The 27,302-nt window shown below is 44.3% G+C and overlaps 1 protein-coding gene across 5 annotated transcripts in view; it reads left to right on the forward strand.

The window, feature by feature from the left end:
* AKAP6 (A-kinase anchoring protein 6) overlaps nt 1-27,302 on the forward strand; it is a 479,843-nt gene that overhangs the window by 106,218 nt on the left and 346,323 nt on the right. For all 5 annotated transcript variants that reach the window (XM_088456596.1, XM_088456595.1, XM_088456597.1 and 2 more), the window contains 2 exons: nt 610-861; nt 6,078-7,223. In XM_088456596.1, the coding sequence (XP_088312722.1) occupies nt 610-861; nt 6,078-7,223 (1,398 nt within the window). The remainder of the gene's footprint in view (nt 1-609; nt 862-6,077; nt 7,224-27,302) is intronic.

Raw genomic sequence — 27,302 nt, forward strand, 5'->3', positions numbered from 1 at the left:
TTAGCAGCAAAATAGGCCGACAGCTGAAAGGGTTGTGGCAGCTGTCCTCTTGTGTCATGGGTCTGGGGACACGCACAGGCACAGCCGGGGGCTGCCCAATGCCATGCTCCTTTATACAGAGCTTACAGCTAATCTGATCATCAGCAATGGCTGCAACGCCACACTAAATTGCAAGCTCTTTGGGGTCAGAAACATGCATGCTTGGTATCTCTTTTTTTTATCTCTATATATTTTAGGCTTTGTGTAGCTATAATTTGTAAGCATTGGTGCGAGGATGTTCATCTCTATGTCTAATCCTTTGTTCTCATTAACCCCTTATGAGCTGGTAAATTACCATAGCCTCTTTTTTTTTATGTTAAAGGAAGAGACATCATCTGAATATTGAACTAACAAACCTGTTTATTTACTGCATAGCAGCTTTATTTATTTTGATTCTTTAATTTGTTTGCTTCACTTATTACTGTACTTGCTGTTTCTGTACATCTACAGTACATGTACACCTTTGAATTACTGTATTATGCTCTATTGGAACTTGCTATTGATTATGCTATGTCATGCACTTGCTAGTCTATTTTTCTCTGTAACATTCATTTCTTCTCTCCATGGCAGGAAGTTTGTGAGGATATTTCGGATCACGTGGAACAGATCCATGCTCTGCTGGACACAGAATTCTCCCTCAAGCTCCTGTCCTACTCTGTCAATGTTATTGTGGATATACATACAGTGCAACTCTTGTGGCACCAGCTCCGGGTGTCTGTGCTGGTCCTGAGGGAAAGGATCCTACAAGGGCTGCAGGACAGCAACGGCAACTATACTCGGCAGACGGACATCCTGCAGTCGTTTACCAAGGTGGACCAAGAGGTAAGAAGCAGTAGAGGCAGGGCCGGGGAAAGGGCAGCAAGTAGGGGTTGGATGAAGGGAAGAAGGGACATAACAGGACAGCGCAGGAGATGCATTTACCCAACGACTTATGGTAGCTCTACCATTGCTACTATCACTGCCTTCTAGCATCACCAGTGGCAGCTCCAGAGGTGGGGCTACAGCACAGTCCAAAAATCAAATAGGGGAGTCACACCAACTGCCAGTGAGTCCCGGTCAGTGATGTTTGTCAACGTTTGAAAGGACAGTTGGTGTGGTTCCCCTATTTGAATTTTGGACTGCGCTGTGGCCCCACCTCTGGAGCTACCACTGATCATCACCCATTTTATCCTGTACACAACACTCTGCTTCCATTGTAAGGACATAAAATATTGTTTCCCCTATAATAAATACGTTTTATTGGCCCTATTAGCAGTAAAAGTTTAAGGGCCTGATGCAGTAAGGATCACTATTGCGATCGCAGCTCCATAATCACACGCAGGTCTGCTGTGAAAATTTGCTAATGATTGTTATCGCAATGCCGTCAAACTGCCAGTATAGAGAGGCCCACTGCCTCCTACTACCGCTATCTCACATCCGTAATACCTTGCACACCTCCATAAACATTGGTAACATCGAGTACCATCTGCCCCCCACACAGAATTACAGCAGCCCCGACCTTACCTTTAATTGCTAACCTCGTTGCACGCAGTGAGTACACAAGCTGCGTATGCAATCACACTGGCAAATTTATGCACACCCATGCAACGGCTTTCAAACAGACAGACAGACATGTCTGCGTTTCTCCAACCACTCCCCGTCACCACCCAAATGCTCACTGCCGGTCAATCACTCTTTGATGGCTCTCCGTAGTCTCCGCAGTACGCAACAGTTGACCGTCTGCGTATGCTTTAACAATAGTAATCCGTAATGAATCGGGTCCTAAGTTAGCAGTCCAGAGTTACAACTCTATTGTAAGCAAGTGCTCTTGCACATTGGTATTAAATGTTTGTTCTTTAATGCTTTTAGTCCAATAAATACTGTAAGCTGCCGGTAAGTACACACACACTTTCTGATAAGCGTTCGCTGTGCTTTGCTGTGTCTATTTTAATGTGGTCTGCAGCACCCAGAAGTGCTGACACCTGATAAAATATAATGGAGATCATGGAGTGCAGTATGCTGTAGAAAGGCTTAGAGAACACCCTTCAATTGTTCTGTGGTATTATGTCAAGGACAAGCTACAAAGTTTTGTGTATATTTTACATAGGAGTTGTATTTTATTGCCTGCGTGGGAGTGCTCTAAGCTAACCCCCTCTTATACAGTGTCTCAGCTGTGTTTGTCCGAAAATATAAAAAAGTATACAAACATTTACAGGTGCTGTCTATGGGCCTGATTCAGTATGGATCGCAATAGCGATTACACACACAGGGGCCTATTCATCAACACTAAAATAAAGTTTTTTAGGACATTTTCCTTAAATAACGTTATTTTAGTATTCATGAAGCCACTTAGCACAGGAGATATCACTGATATCTCCTTGCTAAGTCCCCCTGCGTTAATTTCCACACTCCCCATACATTAGTATGGGGACATGGAAATTAAGGTATTCATCAAATTCCGAAAATTATGTATTTTCGGAATTTGATGGAGTTACTATCCTCCACTGTGAGGTGGCGAATAGCAGGACAGACTTACCTGCTTCCAGCTGTGCAGGTTCCCCGGTGTCTTCCTCCGGTGCTATGGTGCGTCCTCTGGCTCCGTCTGCTATGCTGACATTGTGTTCTACCAGCAGAACACAATAAAGTTTAGAAAAAAATATATTTTTTTTCTAAACTGCACTGTGTGCTGCTGGGAGACCACATGACAGACCAGCAGGACGGAGCCGGAGGCGCTGCAGCGGGCAGGTAAGTGCGGGACGGGGGGAGGTGAGCAGAATGGGGCGCACACAAACTTACCGCAGCTGTAAGTAGTGCTGCGCATGCGCTTGGTTTATGATTGTAACAGCGCATGCGCAGCACGGATTCCAGCTGCGGTAAGTTAGAGCAGGCAGGGAAAACTAATGACAGCTTTTCGGAATAGATCGTTATAGGTTGGAGGAATGATGAATTCCTCCGGTAATTAGGTAGAACTCCATGAGAGTTCTAAACCTAATTACCTCCCTCGATATTTAGGTATGATGAATAGGCCCCACAGTCTTACTGCGAAGATACAGCGGGTAAAATAAGTATTGAACACATCAACATATTTCTCAGTAAATATATTTGTAATGGGGCTATTGTAATGAAATTTTCACCAAATATCAGCAACAGCCCATGCAATCCACACATGCAAAGAAATCAAACCACTGATGTCCATAAATTAAGTTATGTGTAATAATGTGAAATGACACAGTGAAAAAGTATTGAACACATTAAGAAAGGGAAGTGCAAAAAGGCATGGAAAGCAAAGACACCAGCTGAAACCTATCAGTAATTAGAACGCAATCCTGCCCCTTGTCAGTGCAAATTAATATAAGCTGGTTCAGTCACAACTGATGGCCTATAAAAGGATGTCTCATTACCAAACATCTCATTATGGGTAAAAGCAAAGAGCTCTCTCAAGACCTTCACAACCTTATTGTTGCAAAACATAATGATGGCATTGGTTACAGAAGGATTTCTAAACTTCTGAATGTTCCAGTGAGCACTGTTGGGGCCATAGTCTGGAAGTGGAAAGAGCATCATTTCACCATAAATCGGCCATGACCAGGTGCTCCTCACAAGATTTCTGACAGATGAGTGTAAAGAATTATTAGAAGAGCTGTCCAAGAGCCAAGGACCACTTGTGGAGAGCTTCAGAAAGACCTGGAATGAGCAGGTAAAATTATTTCAAAGAAAACAATAAGTAATGCACTTAACTGCCATGACCTGTATGCACGCTCACCACACAAGACTCCATTGCTGAAGAAAAAGCATGTTGAAGCTCATTTAAAGTTTGCTGCACAACATTTGGACAAGCCTGTGAAATACTGGGAGAATATAGGGCCTCATTCAGAGGCGGTCGGACGATGCAAGCGGTCGCTCAGAAACTGGGCGGCTGCTTGCATCCTGACCGCCCGCCTCTGTTGCGGTCGTTAGGCTGTGGGTTAACACCCACAGCTCTAACGACCGCTAGGGTGATGGTCGCGATGGTCATTGACCATCGCGACCATCGGGGCTTACGACGAGACCCTAGGGTAAGGTCTCACTTGTCGTAAGCCCCGGAGAGCTTCTGGCTCTGTCAGAGCCGGAAGCTCTCCACTGACATCACTAGTGCATCACTAGTGATGTCAGTGGGGCCTCCCCCAAATGGCAGGCGTTCCCATGGGAACGCCTCCGTTTGGGCTGCCACCCCAACATCGACAGCTCGCCCCCTTTGGAAAGAGACCCGCTACGACCAGCGCTGTCGGTCGTAGGGGGTCTCACGCATGCGCACGAAGGAGCCGGCTCCCTCGTGCGCATGCGCACTAGACAAACATCGAGGCGGCCGTGTGGTCGTAGACCGTACGGCTGCCTCTGAATACAGCCCATAGTCTGGTCCAAAGAGGCCAAAATCGAACTATTTGGATGCCATAATACACACCATGTTTGAAAGAGAAATTGCACTGCACATCACCGAAAAACACCATACCAACAGTGAAGTTTGGAAGTGGGAACAGCATGGTGTGGGGCTGTTTTTTAGCATACAATACTGGCATACTTCATATGATTGAAGGAATGATGAATGGAAAAATATACCGAGACATTCTTGATAAAAATCTGCTGCCATCTACCAGGATGCTGAAGATGAAACGAGGGTGGACATTTCAGCAAGACCATGATCCCAAACACACGGCCAAGGACACTCTCAATTAGAGAGAGAAAATAAAGCTGCTAGAATGGCCCAGCCAATCACCTGACTTGAATCCATTTGAAAATCTATAGAAAGAACTGAAGATCAGAGTTCATAGAAGAAGCCCACGGAACCTTCAAGATTTGATTTATGTGGAAGAATGGGCCAAAATCACACCTGAGCAATGCATGCGATTAGTTTCTCCATACAGGAGGTGTCTTGAAGCTGTCATTACCAACAAAGGCTTTTGTACGAAGTATTAAATAAATGTCAGTAAGTGTGTTCAATACTTTTTTCCCTGCATCATTTCACATTATTACACATAACTTAATTTATGGACATCTATGGTTTGATTTTGTTTGCATGTGTGGGTTGTTGCTGATATTTGGTGAAAATGTCATTACAGCAGCCCCATTACAAATATATTTACTGAGAAAAATGTTAATGTGTTCAATACTTATTTTACCCGCAGTATGCCAATGTCTGCGATCGCTATGCCATACGCAGCCTAACATCGAGTACAATCGCAGCCTCACGCACACTTGCACAAGGTCTGACCTTGCTCAGGAATTGCTAACCTCATTGCACGCAGTGCAAGCCCAAGCTGCGAATGGTATCACAGTGACTATTTTATGCATATCCCTGCAAGGTGTTCAAACGCACTGGCACGCCTGCGTTTCTCCAACCACCCCCCCGTCACCTCCCCCAAACGGTACTTCCTGTCAATCACTCTGCGATGGGTCTGTGTAAACACTGCGATCGCTGTCCCGATCACAGTGGAGTGTTCGTGTACGCACACTGCGATGCATATGCATGTGCAGAACGCAACAATCGGCCAATTGCGTACTTAATCGCAGTTGCTATTGCTGCTAAATCAGGCCCAATGTCTAATGGAAATACAGTATGTGTTGCTCTGGGATTTGTTTGGGCGTGCAGTACTCAGGACTGATACATAAATCATCACAGGGTCTGGAAAATATTTTTTACTCTGCAACTGTTAGAATAATAATCATAATAATTCTTATTATTATCAGTCATTTATACAGTGCCACTAATTATGCAGCATTGCACAGAGATTATTATCATTTACATCAGTCTCTGGTCCACTTACAATATAAATTCCCTAACAAATACACAAGTGCGTACATTTAAGTCAGCAGCAAATTAACCTTCCAGTATGTTTTAGGAGTATTGGAGTAAATCAGAGCACTTGGAAGAAACCTACCTAAATATGGAGGGACATGTAGACTCAACACAGATAAGGCCTTGGTCAGGAATGAAACTCAATGCTGCAAGGTGCATGTGTACAATTGGTAATTAGGACTGATATTTAGGCAAGGAAAATTAATATAATATTTTCTTCTTTCAGGATAGGCTGGATGCTCTCACTGAAGTGGATGGCTCAGGTCAACTGACTATTCGATGTCCCCCAGACTACCTCTCTCTGGATTGTGGGATAACTGCCTTTGAATTATCAGACTACAGTCCCAGGGAAGAAGATACCCCACCTCCACCTGCAAAGCCCCTAGAAGACTGGACATACAAAGCTATGCAACAGGAGTTTCCAGATCTCTTTAAGGGCCCTGGTCTTCTAAGCGTAATTCCTGACAAGGACACCCCCCTTGATGCTGAGATGGAAAAAGAGTCTGCACCTCAACAGATGGTTGACCCAGGACATCAATCTCTCAAAACTTTCCCTCCCAGTGAAAGCACCACACCAAAAAGACCACTTCAGGAGAGCAGTGACCATGGAGGAGACTCTCCAACTCAGCCTTCCTTGCCAAAGAAGGGACTGTTTCTGAATGATGTGATTAACTGGGTGCAGACGGACAACATAGCATCTGTTGAAATTAACTCTCCCCTACCTGTATGTCTTTCTTCACCCAAAAAACAGTTCAGTCTTAGCCTGACACCCACATACTCTTCTACAGCCCCACCATCTTTTAAATGCCATAAACCTGAAGAGGATGGTACAGCACAGAATATGGGAATGAGAGAGGACGATAGTCAAGTGCACCAACCCCTTGATGGTAGACAGTCCCCTGGTAGTCCCAGTCACTCCCAATGCTGCACACCATATGAAAATCAGAGAGCGCTACATGATAACAGACTGCTGGTTTCACCACCCCAAGATTTAGGAACAGAAAGTTGGTATGGGTCAGATGAGTTCCTGGCCTTGCCCTCACACTTGCACCAAGCCGACCTTCTTGCCTTGCGCCTAGGTAGCCTTTCACGACTGGTATCTCCAACCCCTGGAGAACCACAGCCACCTCTAAGAGATGTGGAGGACTGGGAGGTCAGTTCAGGCTCAGAGGTTGGGCCCAGCTCACCCCGTTGTCTCTCTCCCAGTACCCCAAGTGACACGTCCTTGTATTTGAAAGGCAGTGGTCAATCAAGTCCACATCTCGGTGGTCCAGCACATAGCGGACGTCAAAACAGAGCAGCTCTAATACAGCGGCTAATGTGGGACATACAGAGACAGGACAATGACCGACATGTGTGGGACAGAATCCAGGTAAGAACAAGCACTTTTACTGAGAACATGAAGGGACTTTTCCCAGGGTGGAGCTGTGAGAAATGTCTGTGATTGTGTATGTGTATTTGGAGCATTATCAGCAGGTAGAAAATAAGTACATGGTGACAAAGTAGCTGCTACGGGTTAGTAAATCATACAGGATTACAGGGTAAATCATAATACACATTTACATCAATTTAGAGTTTTTTACTAAAAGTAGGATGTAAACACTTGAATGTATTAATAACTATATTGGCTTTTGTGATGCATCATCCTTATGTTTATTACATGCAGAGCTGGGAATTCCTCCATTTACCTTGTGAATGCTGTACAGCAGCTGAGACCGGCTTTCAGTGCTCTTCTATGTAATATCTGTTACATGCTGCCGGCATGTTTATACCCCATATGCCAGTGTGCACTGATTTGTGCATTTGTTTGTTTTGGTTTTGGGTCATAATCTGTGCTCTGGGCCTAATGCGGAGAATTACGCAAAGCCGATATTTTTGCAGTTGGATCGATTGTTTTCTAGTGCACGAAAGCCACATAGGAACCATTCGCAAAGTGAGAGACAGGTAGTCAGCGTTTGGGGTTGGTAACGGGGGGGGGGGGCTAGAAAAACACAGGATAAATAAATTAGCCACTGCGATCACCTTCACAGCATGATGGCTCTCTGCCTGTCAGGAGAGCAGCAGTGTTTGCGGCTGGTCAGACCTGACTTACATGCTGCGTGTCTGACCAATGTGAATTGATGGTACCAATGTTTACGCAGTTGCACATCGTTGGATGGATATGAGAAGGCAGCAGTAGGTGCCCCTATGCTTGGCATATTTTAGCAGCTGCGGTCCATGAAAGAATGTAGGTGCATTAGTGTACATCTCTGAATCAGGCCCTCTGACAATTAGTGCAGCTCACGTTTTGAAGCACACATAGTTTATACTGGGAGGGGGTTTGGTACTGTGTTACCCAATCTAGGTTTGGTACTGTGTTACCCAATGACAGTCATGCATGTGACAGGGTGCTTTGCTATTATAAGCATTGTCCTTTTAAATTTCGGTCTTAAACACACCGGGAAGCAGTGGCTTGTACAATCTGCTGCTTAGTAAATAAACCCATAAGAAATTGTTTCTCCCATCTGCTAGTAAATTTGAACATGCTACTTCTATTTCCTATCACTGCTGTGTTAGTGAATTTGCAATAATACAGCATGCAACAAAACTCATCAAACTCTATTTACACCTCGATGTGGGTAGTAGTAGTATGTCAGTGATTTTACCGTGTCCCTTTTGGGATGTAGTCAAAAGGTACTCAATGACATTGTCGACATTCAAAATGTTGGCATGGGATGTAGTTAGTAGTCCGGTAGATGTCGTGACGCCGGTCTAAATCCCGACTAAACATGCCCGACACAGGACTTAAGATATAAGTTGCCTATATATACCGACGCCTATCTTAATCCCGATGCCGGAACCCCGACCCCCACCACCCCGATCGTCAAGAGCCGGGTAAGTATACTACTTGGGATAGGGGGGTTAGGCTTAGGGACCCCCGGGGGGACTTAGGGTTATGAACCCCCCGGGGAAGGTTAGGGTTTGGTGCCACTAGAGGGAGGTTATAGTAAGGCACCCCCCCGGGAGGGTTAGGTGTACGGTGCGGGAAGGGGGGTTAGGCACCCCCCTGGGAGTCTTAGGGTTAGGCACCACTAAGGGAGGGTTAGGATTAGGGGGGGGGGGGAGAAGGGAGTTTTAGGGTACTTACCAGCTGGCATCGGGATGTCCTCCTGTCGGGCTGCTGTAGTTGGGATTTGAACCGGCGGCTAACCAGCCGTCGGTATTTCAATCCCATTCAGTTGGCACAATGTCGACAGTTATGATGTCACATGACCGCTGGGAGCTGGAAGATGCAGCTGGTGCCGCTGCAGCTGTCAGGAGTAGGTAAGTCACCGCTGGCCCACCAGGGATCATATGATGACAGTCTAAAGCCGGGTACACATTACCTGACCCGGCAATGCGATGCCCGAAAGTATGATGGAACGATATATCAGGCGGTCAGTACACACCGCACGATCCGGTGTCCGACCGCCGGATACATCGTTCACCTGCACCATTCACCTTACTGGCATCGGCAGCTGGGTAGCTCAATCTGACGTACATGCACAGCCAACAGAACGACTCCGACGTTGCCGCACGGGAGCGTGCAGAGTGCATACACACTAGACGATCCAGAGGATATGTTGCTCCAATTCGCCATATCGGCCTAGAAATCGTCTAGTGTGTACCCAGCATAATTTGTTGGCATTTCATCAGCGTCTACGTGATGAATGCCGACATGGTCAACGTCGACATTAGGGCCAAGTCAACATCCTCGTCGACATTATGACCGTGTTCTACCTGTAAACTACAATTTAGCATTGTTTTATAAATTACTGATTTATACCATTCTCTTCTACCTCACAATGAATATTTTTTTTCATAAAGTGTCATTCTAAAGTCTTATGCTCTGATTGTCTCTCAGTGATGACGTGAGAGAACAGGCAACAGTAGATGTAAATGTATTGTATACCATGTAGAGGCGCCCTCTTGCGCCATCTTCAGGTGATTGTGTAATCCGCATATGAACAAGGCGCGGGTGGATAGCAGGGAACGTTGATTATTCATCAGCAGTTATGGCTGCAGCAGCATATTGTGCCCAGCAAACAAGCCAATTCCCCTTCATTTATTTCAAGTGACTGCAGAGTAAAACTCAGCTTAAATGGAAATTGGCCAAGACATGATAGATTTCTAATGAAACTGTCACATCTGTACACAGAGGTTTTTTAAGAAAAAAATGAAGCTAAAGTCAGAGTATTGCTGCAGCCTGTCATGTTGTATAAGTGTCTATAGTCCTCTAGCCTTTTGATAAAACAACCCATTTACACAGATTAGCCATTTTCAGTCTTTACAATATTAATCTATGATCCTGTAGTCATCCTGGTATGTTGTAGAATTGTGGAAAAACACTTTTAAAAAACAGATTGCTGCAGTTGGCGTAACATCAGCGGCCGAAGCGGCTTCCTGCTGGCAGACGCACGGCCCCTGCATCAGCTGTATGGGATTTGGCATTACCATAAGGTAGTAAGGGGCCTATGTATCTGTTTATTACAGAAAATTATGCAGAAACTACAGGTTTCTCCATAAGTTTTATGTATTGTTCCTATGAACTAATAGCACAATGCAAGCGAGAAATCTCCGGCAAAGTGCTACTTAGCGCTGCAGATCGCAGTCACCATTATTAATCAATGGGGACTATGATCTGACTCCTATGTACTAAACTCCAAAATGCAAAGCTTTTTAGAGTTTTTCCCCGGTAGTTTACACCACCTTCAGATGGTGTAAACTGCTGTAAGCCTATGGAGGCTCCAGGGGCAGGAGAGAGATCTTTTGATCTCTCTATCAGCAGCCACCGGCCGGCTCCGAAAGCTGACACTGGGTGCACGCGTAGTGTCAGCTTTCCCCTGGAGAAGTCTTTCACTTATATAAAGGACTTCTCCAATTTGCCGGGAATATACTGTAGCTAGCAGGGACAGCAGTCATGCAACCGATGTCCCTGCGAGTATCCCTTTGTACACAGTAGGGATATTTTCATTAAAATTGAAAATATCCCCATTGATATGGATACATAATAATCGTGGCTGGTCCACGATTATTAGTACATAGACCCTAAATCTGGCTTCCACGGTTTCACACAAACACAGTCACAGCACCCCTGACTCAGGCCCTTTGTGTTTGGGGAGGGATTCAGTTATCACGGATGAGCCGCTGCGATGTTCAACTGCACAGATTACATCTTATTTCAGTAAGGAACCTCTATGACGTGGATAGAAAAATGCCCTCACCATTGTTTTGGAAGCACATCATGGTGAATGAATCGCACGCCTAAAGTCGCCAATAAAGGTCATCACCTCTCATTAAAAGTAACTTTTTTTTTTAAACATATATATTGAATTTTCACAGGATATAGAAAAACAAACAATCCTGAAATTTAACTAAAGACACGTATCCACTACACAAGTGTAGAACGACTGTACGATTACAACATCATAATCGTTCATCATCCTGTGCAGTGGATATTGTGCTTACAATGAACGATATGTCGTTCAGTGCAGGCACCCTCCCTCATACCCGAACATGCACAACCTGGCGATATTGGCAGGTTGGCCTGCATGTTCAGGCGATGACAGATGCCGACAACAACCAGTGGGAGCGCGCATCGCTGGTCGTTGTCGGTATATTCACTGCACAATTAATGAACAATTGAATGATAACAATGTTGGAATCGTTCATTTTTATCATGTAGTGGATATGCGCCTTAATTCAATCAAAAGCATGTTTGCATCATACAATTAAGGTAATTTCATTAAATGTCTAAACAACAATGTGTCTACATTTGACCACCACACATTACAGTAAGTTTGTGACAATAAGAAGGAGTGTGATATAAAAAATAATAATAAAAGGAGGAAAAGCTAAGAAATGATTGGGATCAATATACATACGACCTACACAGTCTTTGCAATCAATATAATCTCTCAATAAAATTATAGTAGTATTTAACATTATTTTAGACCTGTACTGGATTGCAGTGTACACAGGAGATACAGCAATTCAAGATGACTCTGAGGGGTATATTTACTAAAGGTCGATTTTAATTAATTTAAAATCGATCAAAAGCGATGTTGGGTTTCTGGGGCTTAATCACACATTTACTAACAGACAATTTTTGATTTAGTTTTTTAAGTATTAGTAAATGTGTGATTTAGCTTCAGAAACACAACATCGATGTTAATCAATTTTGATCGATTTTAAATCGATTGAAATTGTTTAGAATCGACCTATAGTAAATATACCCAGATAATCTTTTATATAAATACCAATCGGTTGATTCAAAAAAATTTTTACATTTTATTTTGGGTATCTTCAGTCAAAGTATCAATGTATGGTCCCCACTTGCGATAAAACCTAACAACACCCTTTTCCATGTCAGGGACAGTAGACTGTCTGTCTAGATACTTTATTTTCAGTAATAAGTGCTTGGCCACTGTACAGTCCCTGCGACAGGGGAGTACTAGGGACACAGCTGTGACGGGCCCCGTAGTTGTAGGGGGCCCAGGAGGGGCCCATACATAATACTTCCCTTGATCACTGCCTGCGCTGCTGCATGATCAGGAGGGCACAGCAGGCAAGTACCGGCCGGGTCCGTACGGGGAGTCTGTGAAGGAATGTAGCTTTATTGTACTGGCCGGGTCCATACAGAGAGTCTGTGAAGGAATATAGCTTTATTGTACTGGCCAGGTCCATACAGAGAGTCTGTGAAGGAATATAGCTTTATTGTACCGGGCGGGTCCATACGGGGAGTCTGTGAAGGAATGTAGCTTTATTGTACTGGGCGGGTCTGTACGGAGAGTCTGTGAAGGAATGTAGCTTTATTGAACTGGGCAGGTCCATACGGAGAGTCTGTGAAGGAATATAGCTTTATTGTACTGGCCAGGTCCATACTGAGAGTCTGTGAAGGAATGTAGCTTTATTGTACTGGGCAGGTCCGTACGGAGAGTCTGTGAAGGAATATAGCTTTATTGTACTGGCCAGGTCCATACAGAGAGTCTGTGAAGGAACATAGCTTTATTGTACCGGGCAGGTCCATACGGGGAGTCTGTGAAGGAATATAGCTTTATTGTACCAGGCGGGTCCATACGGGGAGTCTGTGAAGGAATATAGCTTTATTGTACCGGGCGGGTCCATACGGGGAGTCTGTGAAGGAATATAGCTTTATTGTACTGGGCAGGTCCATACGGAGAGTCTGTGAAGGAATATAGCTTTATTGTACTGGCCAGGTCCATACAGAGAGTCTGTGAAGGAATGTAGCTTTATTGTACTGGGCAGGTCCGTACGGAGAGTCTGTGAAGGAATATAGCTTTATTGTACTGGCCAGGTCCATACAGAGAGTCTGTGAAGGAACATAGCTTTATTGTACCGGGCGGGTCCATACGGGGAGTCTGTGAAGGAATATAGCTTTATTGTACCGGGCGGGTCCATACGGGGAGTCTGTGAAGGAACATAGCTTTATTGTACCGGGCGGGTCCATACGGGGAGTCTGTGAAGGAATATAGCTTTATTGTACTGGCCGGGTCCATACGGAGAGTCTGTGAAGGAATGTAGCTTTATTGTACCGGGCGGGTCCATACAGAGAGTCTGTGAAGGAATGTAGCTTTATTGTACCGGGCGGGTCCATACAGAGAGCCTGTGAATGAATATAGTTTTTTGTACCGGGGGGGGGGTTGGTACGGAGAGTCTGTGAAGGAATGTAGCTTTATTGTACCGGGCGGGTCCATACGGGGAGTCTGTGAAGGAATGTAGCTTTATTGTACCGGCCGGGTCCATACAGAGAGTCTGTGAAGGAATATAGCTTTATTGTACAGGGCGGGTCCATACGGGGGGTCTGTGAAGGAATATAGCTTTATTGTACCGGGCGGGTCCATACAGAGAGTCTGTGAAGGAATATAGCTTTATTGTACCGGGGGGTCCGTACGGAGAGTCTTTGAAGGAATGTAGCTTTATTGTACCGGGCGGGTCCATACAGAGAGTCTGTGAAGGAATGTAGCTTTATTGTACCGGGCGGGTCCATACGGGGAGTCTGTGAAGGAATGTAGCTTTATTGCACCGGCCGGGTCCATACAGAAAGTCTGTGAAGGAATGTAGCTTTATTGTACCGGCCGGGTCCATACAGAGAGTCTGTGAAGGAATATAGCTTTATTGTACTGGGCGGGTCCATACGGGGAGCCTGTGAAGGAATATAGCTTTATTGTACCGGGGGGGTCCGTACGGAGAGTCTGTGAAGGAATGTAGCTTTATTGTACCAGCCGGGTCCATACAGAAAGTCTGTGAAGGAATGTAGCTTTATTGTCCCGGGCGGGTCCATACGGGGAGCTTGTGAAGGAATATAGCTTTATTGTACCAGCCGGGTCCATACAGAGAGTCTGTGAAGGAATATAGCTTTATTGTACTGGGCGGGTCCATACGGGGAGCTTGTGAAGGAATATAGCTTTATTGTACTGGCCGGGTCCATACAGAGAGTCTGTGAAGGAATGTAGCTTTATTGTACTGGGCGGGTCTGTACGGAGAGTCTGTGAAGGAATGTAGCTTTATTGTACCGGGCAGGTCCGTACGGAGAGTCTGTGAAGGAATATAGCTTTATTGTACTGGCCAGGTCCATACAGAGAGTCTGTAAAGGAACATAGCTTTATTGTACCGGGCGGGTCCATACGGGGAGTCTGTGAAGGAATATAGCTTTATTGTACTGGCCGGGTCCATACGGAGAGTCTGTGAAGGAATGTAGCTTTATTGTACCGGCCGGGTCCATACAGAAAGTCTGTGAAGGAATATAGCTTTATTGTACCGGGCGGGTCCATACGGGGAGTCTGTGAAGGAATGTAGCTTTATTGTACCGGCCGGGTCCATACAGAGAGTCTGTGAAGGAATATAGCTTTATTGTACCGGGCGGGTCCATACAGAGAGTCTGTGAAGGAATGTAGCTTTATTGTACCGGGGGGGTCCATACAGAGAGCCTGTGAAGGAATATAGCTTTATTGTACCGGGGGGGTCCGTACGGAGAGTCTGTGATGGATTGTAGCTTTATTGTACCGGGTAGGTCCATACAGAGAGTCTGTGAAGGAATATAGCTTTATTGTACCGGGGGGGTCCGTACGGAGAGTCTGTGAAGGAATGTAGCTTTATTGTACCGGGCGGGTCCATACGGGGAGTCTGTGAAGGAATATAGCTTTATTGTACCGGCTGAGGTTGGTGCAATGACGTTTTTTTATATCGCGGTGCAGCGCTTGATGTCATGACGTCAGCCAGCGCCGCACTAGAACTACTAGCAGACAGAGGGAAATGTTGGTGCTGCACTGTGGAGAACTGGTTGACTACCTGAGGGACACTGTCTGGGGGCTGGCCACCGGAGTGACACTGTCTGGGGGCTGGCCACCGGAGGGACACTGTCTGGGGGCTGGCCACCGGAGGGACACTCACAGGGAGCTGGCTGCAGGGAAGCGGGAATGATGGGTCCCTAAAAATGTGTGTACCGGGCCCCATGATTTTTGTTGCCGTCCCTGCCGCTGTAGAGGAAGCGGAGGATTGTGATATCAACCACTTTAATATAATCTTTTTAGCCACTGCCAGAACCTGTTCCTGTTCCATCTGCTCTTGCGCTTTATTGAATCTGCCCCTATTGCTCTTATTCAGTCCAGCTGCAGTGGAACCACACATCCCAGCATGCACTGCCACAGTTTTGCTATTAGGGCATGCTAAAACTGTAGCAGGGCATGCTGATATGTGTAATTCCACTGCAGCTGGATGACCCGAGTTTGACACCTCTGCTACTGAATGCATTGCTTACAATGCTGGTAAATAAATTGGACTACACATCAATACCAAACCTCACCTATTTCCAGCAAGATATGTTCCATTGTGAACTTCCCATCTCTAGACCACAGGTTCTCAAACTCAGTCCTCAGAACCCTAAACAGGGCACGTTTTCCAGGTCTCCTCACAGAATCGCAAGTGAAATAATTATCTTCACCTGTGGATCTTTCACAATGTGTTAGTGAGTAATGAATACACCTGTGCACCTGCTGGGTGACCTGGAAAATGTGAACTGTGTGGGGTCCTGAGGACAGAGGGCCTGATTCAGAGCCGGACGCTCTGACAAGAGCGCTTGCTCTGAATCAGGGCCGTCCTACCTATTATACAGCTTATGCGAGCGGCCAAAAAAATGGTCGTGATGGTCAAGACCATCGCGACCATCGGGCTTGCGACGAGACCCTGCGGTAGGGTCTCGCTGCTGCAAGCCCAGGAGTGCTTTTGGCTCTATCAGCACTGACATCACTAGTGGGGGGCTTGCTGTCACTCACCATCGACAGCACGCCCCCTTTGGTGCGAGACCCATAGCGACGGCTTGGCCGTCGCTATTCGGGGGGCGTGCTGTCACTCACCATCGACAGCACGCCTCCTTTGGTGCGACGGCATGGACGTCGCTATTCGGGTCTCACGCATGCGCACGACGGAGCTCCCTCCATTGTGCGCATGCGCACTAGGGCACCATCGACCCGCTTGCGAGCGCTCAGCGCTCGCGAGCGGGTCTGAATCAGGCCCAGAGTTTGAGAACCTATGCCCTAGACTGACCTGTGTAAACTGAGGCTGCTGGGAGGGGTGTGAATGTGCTGACAAAGGCAATTTATGTGAGATAGGCACAACTTACAAATGACAAAACGAGATCAGTCATACTTGTCTACTTTTGAAAAAACATTTCAGGGAGATTGTGAAAGCAGCGCCTATGAGCGCGGCGGTAAAGAGGACATGTACTGCTACATCTGAGGAGTGTCATAAACCTCACTTACATTCACATGTAAAGGAGCCCCAAAGATCTACTTGTTGATGAAAACACACTGATACGTTTCAGAAAATGCATGTAGCCATAGGGATCATTGTGTCCTACAACCAATGCAGGGATATGATACTAATGATCCCATTTGAATGTATATATCTGGTTTGTATATATATATATATATATATAATTATATATATATATATATAGAGAGAGAGAGAGAGAGAGAGAGAGAGCAGCCTCATAATGGGGGTGCAATCAGGGAGATTGCTAGCCTATTCAGGGAGTCAGGGAGGTTGCTACTATTTGAGGGAGTCTCCCTGACAATCAGGGAAAGTTGGCAAGTATGGAGATCAGCCTCAAAGCCAAGCTATTTATGGTCTTTACCTTTATATAGAACCTACAGGGGCTGATGCAGACTTGGACACAAAATACGTAATCTATTTTTAAATATGTACTTTATGGTTAAATAAATACTATTGAAAATAATAGTATTGTTGTGCCCATATGCTGAGCCGTACCCGTCTGCAGACGGTATGGCTACATACCAGCAGCCTATGCCTCCACTTTAGCCAGGCATGAATCACAGATACTTACCCCCATGTTTTTAACCATTTGCTGGTCTTATGAAATACGTATTCACTAACAGGCTTCAATAACACTTAAAAAGCCTTTCTAATGCACTAAAAAACATCTCTTACCCCTCCTCCCCTAGTGTCTAACCCTATCCCTCCTCCCCTAGTTCCTAACCCTAACCCTCCCCCATAGCCTAACCCTCCCCATCCCCCCACTACTTACCTTCAGGATTCCGGGATTCTGACAGGTGTCGGGATTCTGGCATCGGTATTCTAAGCGCCGGCATTCCATGTGCCAGGATTGTGACTACATCCCGTAGATGAAAGTGATGTGCAGTGAGGTCAAAGGCTGGGGAGGCACACATGGAGATGGGTCTGAGTGCTGGAGCCTGTCTCGCCCCCTACTCTCTGTAACTCTCCCCTATTACACTAAGCTTCAGAGTCCATTGATTCTCCTACCTGCATCATTGTCTTTTACTTGCTGCTGCTGACTGAGAACCGATCTTTAAAAACTGTAGTGCACTTCCTCCTCACATAACACACCCAAGGTGTCCATCGGTACTCAAGGCATGCCCCCCATAATCAGAGGCATGCCTCTATTAGCTCTCTTTCTGTGCAGTTTAATGCCTGTGGTGTGGCCCCACCCCCAGCTCTGCAAGCAGTGTCTGACGATACAGAAGTGAGAGTTGATGCTGCCTAATCTCTCATCTCCATGCAGTCCTAGTTGAATGTTAACTATAAAAATTATTACAATAAACAAAGATGTTTATAAGTTATAAATATCTTCTTTGTATTATTCTAATAATTTTATATAAAATGTCAAGAGTATGACAGAAGAGGCTCTGTCGCCCCTGCCTACCCTGACTGCATGTCCTTGGTAGATACCACAGGAAAATGTCAATGCAATGCAATGAGATCTTGATGTAATATACTGCAAATGCTAATGATTTAAGGCACATTCAGCTGATTGTATCAATATGCAATCTGCCAATGAGAGCAGCTAGAACTTGCTTGGCCCATAACCTACACATCACAGATTTTACCAGGAGATGGATGCTTTGGATCCCTCCCCAGTAATAGCCACTCTTGCATGCGCTGTTTGATGACTGCACATGCTCAATAGGTCCCACGATCACTTTACTTTACACATTGCAGGGATGGACACCTATTGGATCCCCTGTCCCTGGATGTGAATTTTAATACGTCCGGGTGGTAAATAATTTCCTATTGCCGGGAATTGCAAAGATAAGAAGTTCTAATTATCGGTTCTAAGACCCTGTAATTAATAAATGCGCCCCTTAGCAAGAAATATAAAAATGTATTATGCAGTGCTAAAGTGTTTTCATTTGTGTCCTACAGTAAAAGTTACTTTCCTCTCGGTTAACTGAGAGAAATTACAAAACATTTACTTTGTGAAATGCACTGCCATCTTGTGGCTACAAGCATTATCACACTGCAAAGAAGTATTTTCAGTATACTGTACAGTATATGTGTAAATTAAATATGTAAATATTGGTAAATTGTTTATTTTCATTAGTATTATGTTTTTGCCATATTACAACATAGCAAACAAATTGCAAAATAACAACCACATTAAAAATGTGTAAAATTAGGTACATTTCTGTCCACTAGTGGATATAATGGAGAAGAATAAAAACAGCAAAGGAGAAAGGAAATATATAGTAAAACATGAAAAATCAGATTGAGATAAAAGCTGCATTAAATTACAAAGCTATCTTGGGAGGCATGGGTCTTGTTCACAATAATGTGGTGCCACACCACCTGCACATCGAATAGGGTTGCCGCTTCTGGTAGGTACTCCCCCGGAGGGGGATAATAGAAAATTGGCAAGTATGGGTAAAACATCAAGCATCAGTGTGTTCTTGGGATAAAAAGCAGACTTATTAGTAACCTTTGCAGTCTCAGCTCTTTCTGTGGCCATTGTAGTTTGTTTTTGTTGTTTTGTCTTTACTGTGGTTTGCAAAACTTAAGTACGGCCACCTATCACAGTTGTACCTCACACCCATTATCTAGCTGTTATATAAATGACTTGCCTCTCACTCATCATTGCTACATGCACACGCTAATATGGATAACATTTTGGATATGTAAATGATATGTCATATAGTGGGGTGCCCAGACCATAGTCATATGTAAATATACAAAATAGTCTGGGCATCCACTGATTAATATCCCACTAAATTGATAGTAATACAATAATTGAAGCAGTAGATTCAACAAATAAATAACTAATGAAGTTGTAAATAGTATTTTAAGACAGAGAGTACAGATAATGCTGTCCTATTAATAATGTTGATATTGGAGATAATAAAAACAGATGTGTCAAACCTTAAATAAATTTATTTGATCCACTTAAAATCTTTCTAGTAATAAAATGCAACACATACATAATGGACATAGAATTCAAAATGTAACAGACAGATTACACACTATACCAGATAGAAACATCATATTAATATTGTTGCAGATCTTTTAGAATCTTATATGTAGTGTAGATCACTCAGAAAATTCCTTTCAAATGTTCCAGGATCAGCCTTTAAGAAAATATTCCAAAAGTTACCGGCTATATGTAATTAGTACAACCGGAATCGGTATGTAATCAAATACCGACAGCGGCAGCCCGGCGGGTCGAAATCCCGACACCTCGAGGTAAGTACCCTAACCCTCCACCTCACTGGTAAACTGATGTACCTCCTATATCCTTAGAGATAACAAATAGTGATATGATCTCTAATGTAAAAAAGTTAAAGTCCAAACACTTACATATCATCTGCAAGATGAGGCAGTCGGCTTACTTTAAGCCTATAATGACCCGCAGCACACTTATGTTTGATACCAGTATCAGGTTGATGTATATTGTGTCTGGCATTATCCAACCTCCTTTTTGGTTTGTATAGTAGAAGGTGACATTCACAGACCAATAACCATGTAGTGGATATAAATTGTTACTTACGGACCCTCCTACGATCCCACTGATGGTGATACTCAAGGACCTTGATAAAACAGATGGCAACAGTCCGTATATTAACACTCCATAGCCAGGTATATCAGGTAACCGTCAGCTTGCATCTCAATGTTCTGTACTCCGGTTCATCAGGCATGGCCGCTAATGCGATCGCAGCTGTATTTACGCACGTTACACGGTTCCGAAAACATGCTAATAATTCTAAATATCACCCGAGTATAGGGATGTCCCCTGCTGCCTTCTCATCTGCATACAACATCGATTACCTGCGTAAATATCGGTAACATCGATGCACATCGAGCTGCCATCTTGCCCTTGCGGAAGGTCTGGCTAGTTGCAAACACTGCAGCTTTCCTGATACGCAGAGGGCTCTTATTGCTGCGCAGGATCGCAATGACTCATTTATGCATGCCCATGTAATGGCGGTTAAACCGTCCAACACACCTGCATTTAATTAACCACCCCCCCATTACTTCCCCCAAATGCTGACTACCTGTCACTCACTTTGCAAATGGATTCTCTCTGTGTGTATAATCGCAACCCAATCGCAGCACATACAGAGTGCGACTTATATGCACGCAAAAAGGCAAACAATCGCTCGATCTGCGTAAAAATCGCATTAGCGTCCATCTCTAAATCAGGCCCCTAGTGAGTGAGAAGGTCATAATGTTCATGCCAGTGTCCTGCTCCTCAAACCATTGTGCAATTATAAGTGTGGATGGGGGTATTTATACAGTGGGTGTTGAAACATCCAAAGGAATGGTTCAACTAGAGAATTTCCTTTTCGATGCACTCTTTTTTTTTTAGGACAATATTGTCTAAAACTTAACTTTTAATTAGATCTGTATTTAAAAAGTAATAAGGTGCATAGGCAAACGCAGGGGGGGTTCCATCTGCTTGGAAACCCCCCTCCCTAGCACACACATGACCACAGTAGAAATAGTAATATAATAGAATTTTGCTAGTGTTGCATGTTCTTCTCAGTATCACAAATGTAATAATTAGCACCACCTGTGGATCTTTTAACATGTATCAGACAGTAATAAATAACCTGTGCATCAACTAGGAGATCTGGAAAACATGCACTGTTTGGGATGCACTGCTATAGAGCCCAATATGTACATATATGTCTAGGGCAGTGCTAGGTTCTTCTGCTGCTCCTCCAGGCTCCCGGACTAGTCTGGAATGGTGCCCACATATAAAATAAAAACATCTTAGCTCAGGAAGAATGGCCCTACTGCCGCATCTAATGGCTTACTGTGATCGCTGTCCTGTATATGCTGGAATTAATACACACAATACACTTTGTATGATACATAATAAAACTGGATGAATACTAATTCTGCCCTCTTCATGGACTGGTCACATTCACTCTAAAATCAAGCATTTGGAAACCCCCCTCTAGAAATCCTGCGTTTGCCACTGAGGTGAAAAGATTGTGATATAGGACATCCATGCAGTAAATTTAAAGAAATGTATCGCTGCAGTGGTCTTCTCCTATTTAGGAGAATATATTCAAGATAATATATTGCATAAAAGAAAAAAAATATTATTTTTTTTTTATTATTATTTAAATCTTAACTCTGGCTGAAATAATATAGTAATCCTTTTGGTATAGCAGCAATGATTTCTCTTGAAAAGAAAGCTTCACGGCTTTCAAATTATTTAAGTTGCTGCGTTTACCAAATATTGGATATTATAGAACAATAAGTGAAATAACTGTTGTTAACAAATATTCCAAATACAGATTGTATCATACGTTTGTGTTTTATGAAGTCAAACCATATACCAGGTGGTTTCTTATTTGTTAAAATCGTTAGTTCTATGACTAGACACAACAATGTGTATATAGGGTAAGTTATTTACTGTAAGTAACACACCTCAATAGTTAACCCATGCATATTCCTAGCTGGTTCCCCAAATATTATCAGGCGTATCAATAAATGAATTATATTCCAGTCTCAGAACTGGTAATCCAATCTCAAAATAAATAATCTCTTGCTATAATACTTCTGTTAAGATTTAATAAAAAATATGCTCTGCGTAATATTTCCCTGTCTCAGTTCTTGCTCTCATATTGATAAGAGCCACATACATAAATATGTCTTGTGAATGTCTTCTATCATATGGCATGCATGTAGCAGATCCCTATCCCATGTGATACATATATAATCATTAAAACCTTCACTTGAGTATTTATGCATTTGATATATTGCAATCACTATGCAATGTGAGGCATAATATGCATAGTATAAAGTCATTGATATCATATATTTTAAGGGGGAGTAAAGAATAATAAATCAGTAAAGTATTCTGACCTATTGGAGGAAGACCCCTCACCTCTGTCTCTGTTTACCTGTTGGTATTAGACAGAGCAGAAGAAAAGCGAGACCCCCTGAGTACAGAATAGAAGCAAGGTAATGAGCACCGGAACCTACTGTCCATGCGGTCTCCGGTTACCCCCTGTTGTGACAGCACATTGCAGGATGGACACACCGGAGGTCGCTGGGTGAGAGAGCCGGCAGAAGTACCTGTAATTCTTAGGAGAACACAGCAGTGTTGGAGAGGTGTGCAGGAGCGTAGTCCCGAGGTGCAGCCTTCTGGTGCTGTCGGATGCCAGGTCACGTAGGCGCCATTCAGAGACCTGGGAGTCCGGCCCTTACTGATGACGCGAGTTTCACTTAGGAGCTTCTTCACATCGGAGCCTGCAGTCTCTCCGTGACAAGACCTCATTTAAGGCAGTTGTGAGCAGGCTTAACTAGTTGATTGCAGGGTCGGATTTCCCATTAGGCAACCTAGGCACTCGCCTAGGGCCCAGTGGGACCCAAGGGGCCCGTGGACGGGCCCCTTTGCCCAAAGAAAACCACCCGATGAAAGCGCTCCCAGAGGAGCACTGCGCGAGTACCGCGTGACGTCATGACATCACGCGGTCCCGCGCCGCTGTCTGCAGACTGCACAGTGCTCTCTCGGAGAGTGTGTGTGCAGTCAAGGTGTGTCGGGGCCGCCTGCGCAGGAGAGAAGAGTGATGCTGACTCACCATCACCGGGCCCGCAGCATACGCACACGCATGTAGAATACCCCCTTACCCGTCGATCCATCGCCGCGCATCTCACCACGTTTTTTTTTTCTGCTGGCAGCTGTCTCCTTATATTTACATTGAGAGGCTGCCCGCTGCCAGAATAGAGGGGGCGCTACAGCAGCAGAGCGCAGCTCTTCTCAGGCAGTGAGTTCTCTCATGGAGCTTTCAGACAGAGCTGGCCGGGAGAGGCAGTGACTGTCTCCACTAACTCAGCAGGTGTGTCTCGTATGTCGAGGGGGTGCCGGGGAGGAGGTAGTCTTTAATAAAGCATGTTGGCCGGGTGAGGCCATCACTGTCTTCCACTCTGTGATGTCCCGATAGCCAATGCAGGTGTATGCCTCACTTGCATGTCAATGAGGGTCGGGGGAGGGGGGCGCGCCTTAATAAATAATGGTGGGTTGTAACTTGCGTTAATAAATGATGGTGGCTTATTTGTTGAATAAATGATGGTGGATGTGTTTTATTTGAGAGGTGAGTGTGTGTGCAACTCAGTTTGATAAGCACATGATCTACCCTACCTGAGATAACTATATAACAAGTATGCAGTCAAAATATAAAAATGTAGCAGTTTTATGTATGGGTCCTTCTCTCCCTTCCTCTCTCCATTATCTTCATCCGGGGGGGGGCGTCTTTAATAAATGATGATGGCCGTGGTTTATTTGCATGCGTGTTTTTAAGTGAAAGAGGTATGTATGTGTTTGTCTGAGAGGGCATAGCTATTATACATAATATATCCAAACTGCCCAGCACTCCCCTGGTTCAAATAATGCAACATGTCCATGTTCCTTCCCTATAAAATAAATGTAATGTGCAAAATTAGATGGCACTTAGAAGCCCTCAGTCAAACACACAGGCGCCCAAGATGGCTGCCTCACCTTTTACACGCTCCTGAACATCCACAATCCACATTCCACAACACAGCTTAAATTCTACAAAAGTGAAATTAGAAGCACAAGAAATATCCAAGGACTTACCTTTATCTTGTACTGCACTACATGGACATCTCTCCAAAATCAACGGATTGCATCCTTGCACTGACATTCACATTGGACTGGATTGGAACCTCTGCCCTCTCCACCAGAACCCAGACTGGCATTACCTCTGCAGTGGACACCCCAGAGCAAGGTACTGTGGAATACAAATTATCTTTGGCTCCACCTCCCCCCTAAGACATCATTCAGAGGTGTCTGCTCAGCAAATAACTCTGATTTCTTGCATTAATAATCTATAATACACTATCCCCAGTCTCTGAAATCTGGAAATCTGGTCATTTTAAAACACAGGATCCCATTTTTTTTTCCCTGGAGACATGTTATCTTTACACTTGCATAGAATATCCACTTCAAAAGGAGTCTCACACTGGTATTTACACACCTATACAATAGAAATGGCTTCTAACACCTTTCCACAAGCCTGCTTTGCCCTGGAATACTTTGTGTAACTAAATCATCAACTGAAAGACATGTTAGCTTATTAGATACTCCTTATTCAAAATATACCTTTTGTACAAGAGAGAAGCAACTGGACATAGCAATGGCCAAATTAAATTAGTCTGCTCATGAATCCCATTATAACTTCTGGATCATACACAGAGTTGAGAAAAAAGAAAAAAACGACTTGATCTTCTCTCATCATCAAATGCAATTCATGCTCTCTCATCGATGACCCAATGTATTTTTACACCTCCAGCTTTATGCTTTCACTCCGCCCACCACGAGCAGCAGTTCCTATTGATCCAGCACAGGCTTCCATTCTTAAATCCCTTGGCATTTTCAAAAAAACTCAACGGGGCAGTCATGGGAAGCGAGGGCAAAAATCTGTTATCCGCTGTAACCACGTAAGTTCCTTGCCTTCAGGTTCACCAGTTTCATATAGAAGACAAATAGAAGTGGTACCTATCAAACGGCCCTGTGCTTGGAAGAACAGATCATTAAACTCCCGCTCTGTGACTGACATCCCCAGAGCTCCCACACTCAATATAAAGAAAACTACAGGCACTCCGTTATGCCCAATCAGGTCTGTCCTTTGTAATGCCAGATCTATAAGAAACAAGACTGCCACAATTGCTGACCTTATTGAATCTGCAGATCTTGCCTGTATTACAGAGGCTTGGCTAGATGAAAATGCAGCACCTATCTTGGAAGCTGCAGTTCCAACAAATTATTCTGTCATTCACAACCCAAGACTTAACCACAGGGGAGGCGGAGTGGCCATTTGCTTTAGAAAAGCACTTAAACTTAGGGTCCACCCAATGGAAATGACTCACTCATTTGAGTGCATCGTTGCTCGGAGTTCTACAGAATTAGGATTCAGAGTACTTCTCATTTACCGCCCCCCTGGAGATGGAAAGATATTTCTACAAGAATTTGCAGATATTGTTGCTGGACTAGTTCTGGAGCATCAAAGATGGCTGATCCTTGGGGATTTCAATGCATGGGTTGATGATGAGCTCTCACACCTTGGCCAAGATCTCCTGTGCACAATGAATGCTCTTGGCCTCACACAAGTCATTCCTTCGGCTACTCATATAAGTGGTCACACTCTTGATCTTGTCTTCCAGATTGGATTAGATGTCTCTGCCCTAAATATAAACCCAGTCACGTGGTCAGACCACCACTCAATTCACTTCTCAGTTGCAACCCCTCAAAATAGAACTTTACCCATGGAGTTTCCAAGTTATCGTCCAAGGAGGGGCATGACTCCCCAGGCTCTTGCAGCAAACCTGGATCTTTCTGCGGTAATGGGGGCCTGTGAAGATCCTTGTTCCCTTGTCCATTACTATAAAAGGGATGTGACATATTATTGCCCCTGTGCGTATACGACCCCTCATGCCACACCGTCAAGCCCCTTGGTTTGACAGTACTGTTAGTGAACTCAAGAAAAGGGGGCATAGACTTGAAAGACGATGGAGGAAGACGAACCTGGTAGAGGATAAGTTAACACTAATCAAACATATAAGAGAATATCAATCAACAATCACCCATAAGAAAACAGAGTTCCTTTCAAATGAGATCAAGGCAGCAAACAATAGGCCGGCTCAGCTTTTCCGTACAGTGGAGATGCTTTGCAAACCTGCATGCTTGCAGCATGATGAAACCCTCTCCCAGTCAAGATGCAATGAGTTTGCAAAATTCTTTGCAGATAAAGTATCCTCCATCCGGGCTGGAATCCCCACAGTGCCATCAAAGGAGTGCCAAACTACCAAGCCTGCCAAGGTAAGCCACCTGTCTCCCTGGAACAGCTTTGACATAATGGATGTAAAAGACATTGCTAAAATTATCAGAATATTGCGACCCACCACCTGTGATCTGGACCCTGCCTCAACCAAGCTTCTCATAGGGTGTATAGACATTATTGGCCCTGTAATTGCAAAAATAGTTCAATGCTCTTTGCAAACAGCCATTTTTCCAGAACCACTAAAGGAAGCAATTGTTAGACCATTTCTTAAAAAACCTAATTTAGACCCCGACTGCATGACCAACTATAGACCAGTATCAAACCTTCCTTTTCTAGGAAAGATAATTGAGAAAGTGGTGGCAATGTAACTGGAAACCCGCCTGTCTATCCATGATATTTATGATCCATTCCAGTCAGGATTCAGGAGAAGACATAGCACTGAAACAGCCCTGGCATGTGTGCTAAATGATCTTCTGAAGAAAGAGGTGATTGTTCAATCTTAATCCTTCTGGATCTCTCAGCAGCATTTGATACTGTGGACCATGGGATTCTAATTGAGCGCCTGAAAAATTTCTGTGGACTGGATGGCACAGTCCTTAGATGGTTCAAATAATTTCTCACTTGCAGGTCACAGAGAGTTTCTTCTGGAGTAAACTCTTCATCACCAGTGTCACTTTCATGCGGTGTCCCACAGGGTTCTATACTATCTCCCATGCTTTTTGCAGTATACATGCTACCATTGGGTGAAATAATCAGACGTCATGGCCTGGTCTACCACTGCTATGCAGATGATACACAACTGTACCTGCCCTTTGTTCCATGTAAAAAGGACCCAATAACAACCCTAA

The sequence above is a fragment of the Taudactylus pleione genome, unplaced genomic scaffold (genome assembly GCF_031769625.1).
Source record: "Taudactylus pleione unplaced genomic scaffold, aTauple2 ptg000707l, whole genome shotgun sequence".
NCBI lineage: Eukaryota > Metazoa > Chordata > Amphibia > Anura > Myobatrachidae > Taudactylus > Taudactylus pleione.